General features: G+C 34.8%; 1 protein-coding gene across 1 annotated transcript; it reads right to left on the bottom strand.

Annotated features, from left to right (window-relative positions):
• Positions 1–1,676: 1,676 nt before the first annotated feature.
• LOC126606844 (uncharacterized) lies at positions 1,677–2,070 on the bottom strand. Its single transcript, XM_050274229.1, has 2 exons — positions 1,890–2,070; positions 1,677–1,801 (listed from the first exon to the last, which is right to left on the bottom strand). Exons 1-2 carry the CDS (start codon positions 2,068–2,070, stop codon positions 1,677–1,679), a joined length of 306 nt encoding a protein of 101 aa, XP_050130186.1.
• Positions 2,071–3,056: the final 986 nt, after the last annotated feature.

Genomic DNA, 3,056 nt, shown 5'->3' with positions numbered 1-3,056 from the left:
GGACCACTTCAATTCCTTGCATGTGCAGTTTGTATGGGTGTGTGATGTCCATGTTTCCCTTTACATTTGCACACACATGACCTCCATCATTTCAGCCACAAAACAAACACATTTTTTGCCATGTTTCTCCTTTACATTTACACACATGTTCTTCATCATTTCAGCCACAAATCAACCCATTTTCTGCCCATGTGTGTGTGTTTCCTTTGCCCATGTGTGTGTGTTTCCTTTGCCAATGTGTGTGTGTTTTCCCTTTTCATTTGCACACACATGTTCTTCATTATTTCAGCCAACAATCCACCCATTTTCTACCCATGCCAAGCCCTCCATGCTGTGCAGTTTGCATGTGTGTAGCTGTCCAAGTTTCTCTTTTGCATGTGCCATGCCTTCTCTTTCTAGCTGTGCATTTCCACTTGCTCCAAAGCCAAATGAGTGCAATCATAACCCCATTTGCTGCTGAGTGTTGATGACAAAGCAAAACACCAAACAAGTGCCTTTACTTTCTCATTTTATTAGCCAAATCTACTTAGCCATTTTCTGAACCTTTCAGTGTTACAATGCCCATAACGTCTTCTAGAAAAATGATATTACCAATCCGTGAATTGCTCCAGAAAATAGACATCCGTAGCTTTCCAAGCATATAAGGCTCATTTTCTCATTCATTCTGAGCTGTTTGTAACATGCTTCCAAAGTCAGCTAATCTGCACAGGCAGTTTTGACGAATTTGTTACTTATATCTCACTTGTGCTACTTTTCTTTTCTTTGCTTGATAAATCACACAAAACACAAAAACATAGTAAATAGCTCAAAAATATAAGGAACTAACTAAGAAAAGACAAGTAAATTTTATGTAAAATATATATAAATATGAGCTTATCATAGTTCTGTAAAACCTCTGTCGTAGTTCCGAATTCAATTTTTGCATGCGTCTACGCATTTGCACCGCCAAGTACTATTGAAACACGGTAAGGTAATAGTTCATACATGATGAACTAGCGATCAATGAAAATCAATACCCTCGCCTCTAGGGTATTCTCGTGAATTCATATTTTAAGATTTATAAAATCGTAAAATTAGGGACGGGTTGTCACATTCGTCGTGCAAAATGCGTCATAAATGTGCAATAAATAGGAATGTTTGAACGCAATCTAACCGTGCTTTGCACGACAAACATATGGTATTCGTCGTGCAAAGTTGTCTTACACGACAAAAGCAGCATCGCGCAATAATGAAATAATTGTAATTATAAAGTTTATATAAACATAGATATCTATGTTTACGTAAACTTTATAATTACAAACAAATATTCAGAAAATATTTAATACCTTAAATATTCAGAAAATATTTAATACCTTAAATATTTATTCTAAAAATAATTAATACTTTAAATATTTATTCTATAAATAATTAATACCTGAAATATTATTCTATAAATAATTAATACCTTAAATATTTATTCTATAAATAATTAATGCCTTAATCCATACAATTATTTTCAGCATAAGTACGATATACATTGAAGATTGAAAACATATATAAACCGAGGATAGGGTGCTTACATTAGGTCTCAATAAAAAAGCCCAACAGGAATTGAAACCTGATTAAGTCCAAATACATAACTTACAAAAAAAACCTTAAATTTAAATATTGTCGTACAAAACATAAATTTAAAACTACTATTTGGATGGTCTTGGTCCATTCCGCAAGACTTCATAATGCCACCGATTGTAACCTCCCTTCAATGCATCATCCATCAACTTCATCAACTGTTTGTTCGTATCATCATCAAGAGTATACTTACATTGTTACACATATATGAAAATAATTAATTCCAATATATAACTAAAAAATTCACAAACTTAATTATTGATCCATCAACAATATACTTACTAATAGTTCATCCATCACAGCCTTCTTCACATTCTCGGGCACATCTTCCCAAGAACGCCACTTAGCAGTGAGACAATTATTCCCCATGGCTACAACAATCGCATGCACAAACTCAAAATGTTCCCTCAAATCATGCGGGTTAGCGTCGCGCACACTCTCATCCTTGTTTTTATCCGCCATCCCATCACGAACAAAATTGTGAAGAATAAAGATAACAGAATTGTGAAGAATAACGGCAGCAGAAGCGCATATTTATAGGAAGGTTAAGACCTTTGCACGACAAAGGCTTTGTCACGCAAGCATCTGTATTAAATGCGGTATTAATTCCTCTGATTCACCTGCAGTAAATGGGCAAAACTGACAGAAACTTGCACGATGAATCATTGGTTGCACAAATGCCCCTTTTCGTCGTGCAAGTTTTTCTCCCCAAACAAAATTACCCCGCGTTTTCTTGTTGACTTTACGCAACACCAACAAGTATTCGTTGCGCAAATTTTTTTTTTCCTTATCTTTTCTATTTTGTGCGATGAAGCTTTTTTTCCGTCGCACAAGTACGTCTTGTGCGACGAAATATTGTTCGTCATGCAAGCTGTTTTTTCTACTAGTGCACACAAGTTGCTCTCGTTATATAAACGTCCCTTGCATTACTTAGTAGTTAATATATATGATTTTTATCTTAATCAGCATGCAGCTCGCTCTAGCCTCTATTTATTTTAGTTAATTGCCTATCCCCAAACTACATGGTATTTAAGCATACAATGATCACTAGCTACTTACTGGTTTGACCTAAAATACGTACTTTTTCTTAGTTTTATATGTTAAACTTGGCATTAGTTGCAGAGTGGAAAATTAATTAATCTATTCATTTCTTTATCATAATCTGCTTCCCTCTGAATCTGGATCCCTCTCAGTCAGTCACGGCAAAGGGTGAAAAAGAAACACACAAAATCTGACTGACTGACTCTCAGATTGCATAGGGGCTGCTCGCTTTAAACTTTAAGTGTAAGGTCTCTTCTTTTTCTGATGTTGTATATGAACAATTTTAAGTTCGACTCCTATGAATGACGAGTTCAATAATAATGATTGGCCTGTTGTGTTCATTAGATCAAATCTTTCACCTCTTTATCTAAAATATCAGCATAAAATAAAAATAGAAAACTTCATTT

This window comes from Malus sylvestris, chromosome 16 (assembly GCF_916048215.2).
Source record: "Malus sylvestris chromosome 16, drMalSylv7.2, whole genome shotgun sequence".
In the NCBI taxonomy this organism is placed as follows: Eukaryota; Viridiplantae; Streptophyta; class Magnoliopsida; order Rosales; family Rosaceae; genus Malus; species Malus sylvestris.
The sequence above is the reverse complement of the archived record's forward strand: the minus strand, read 5'-3'. Positions and strand labels throughout refer to the sequence as shown.

What these genes read in the sequence shown, in the direction of transcription:
- LOC126606844 (XM_050274229.1), bottom strand. Translation starts at nt 2,070, where the DNA reads ATGGCGGATAAAAACAAGGATGAGAGTGTGCGCGACGCTAACCCGCAT. An exon ending in TGTGATGGATGAACTATTAG is followed by an intron (nt 1,802 to 1,889) that starts TAAGTATATTGT and finishes ATGTGTAACAAT; the next exon opens with GTAAGTATACTCTTGATGAT.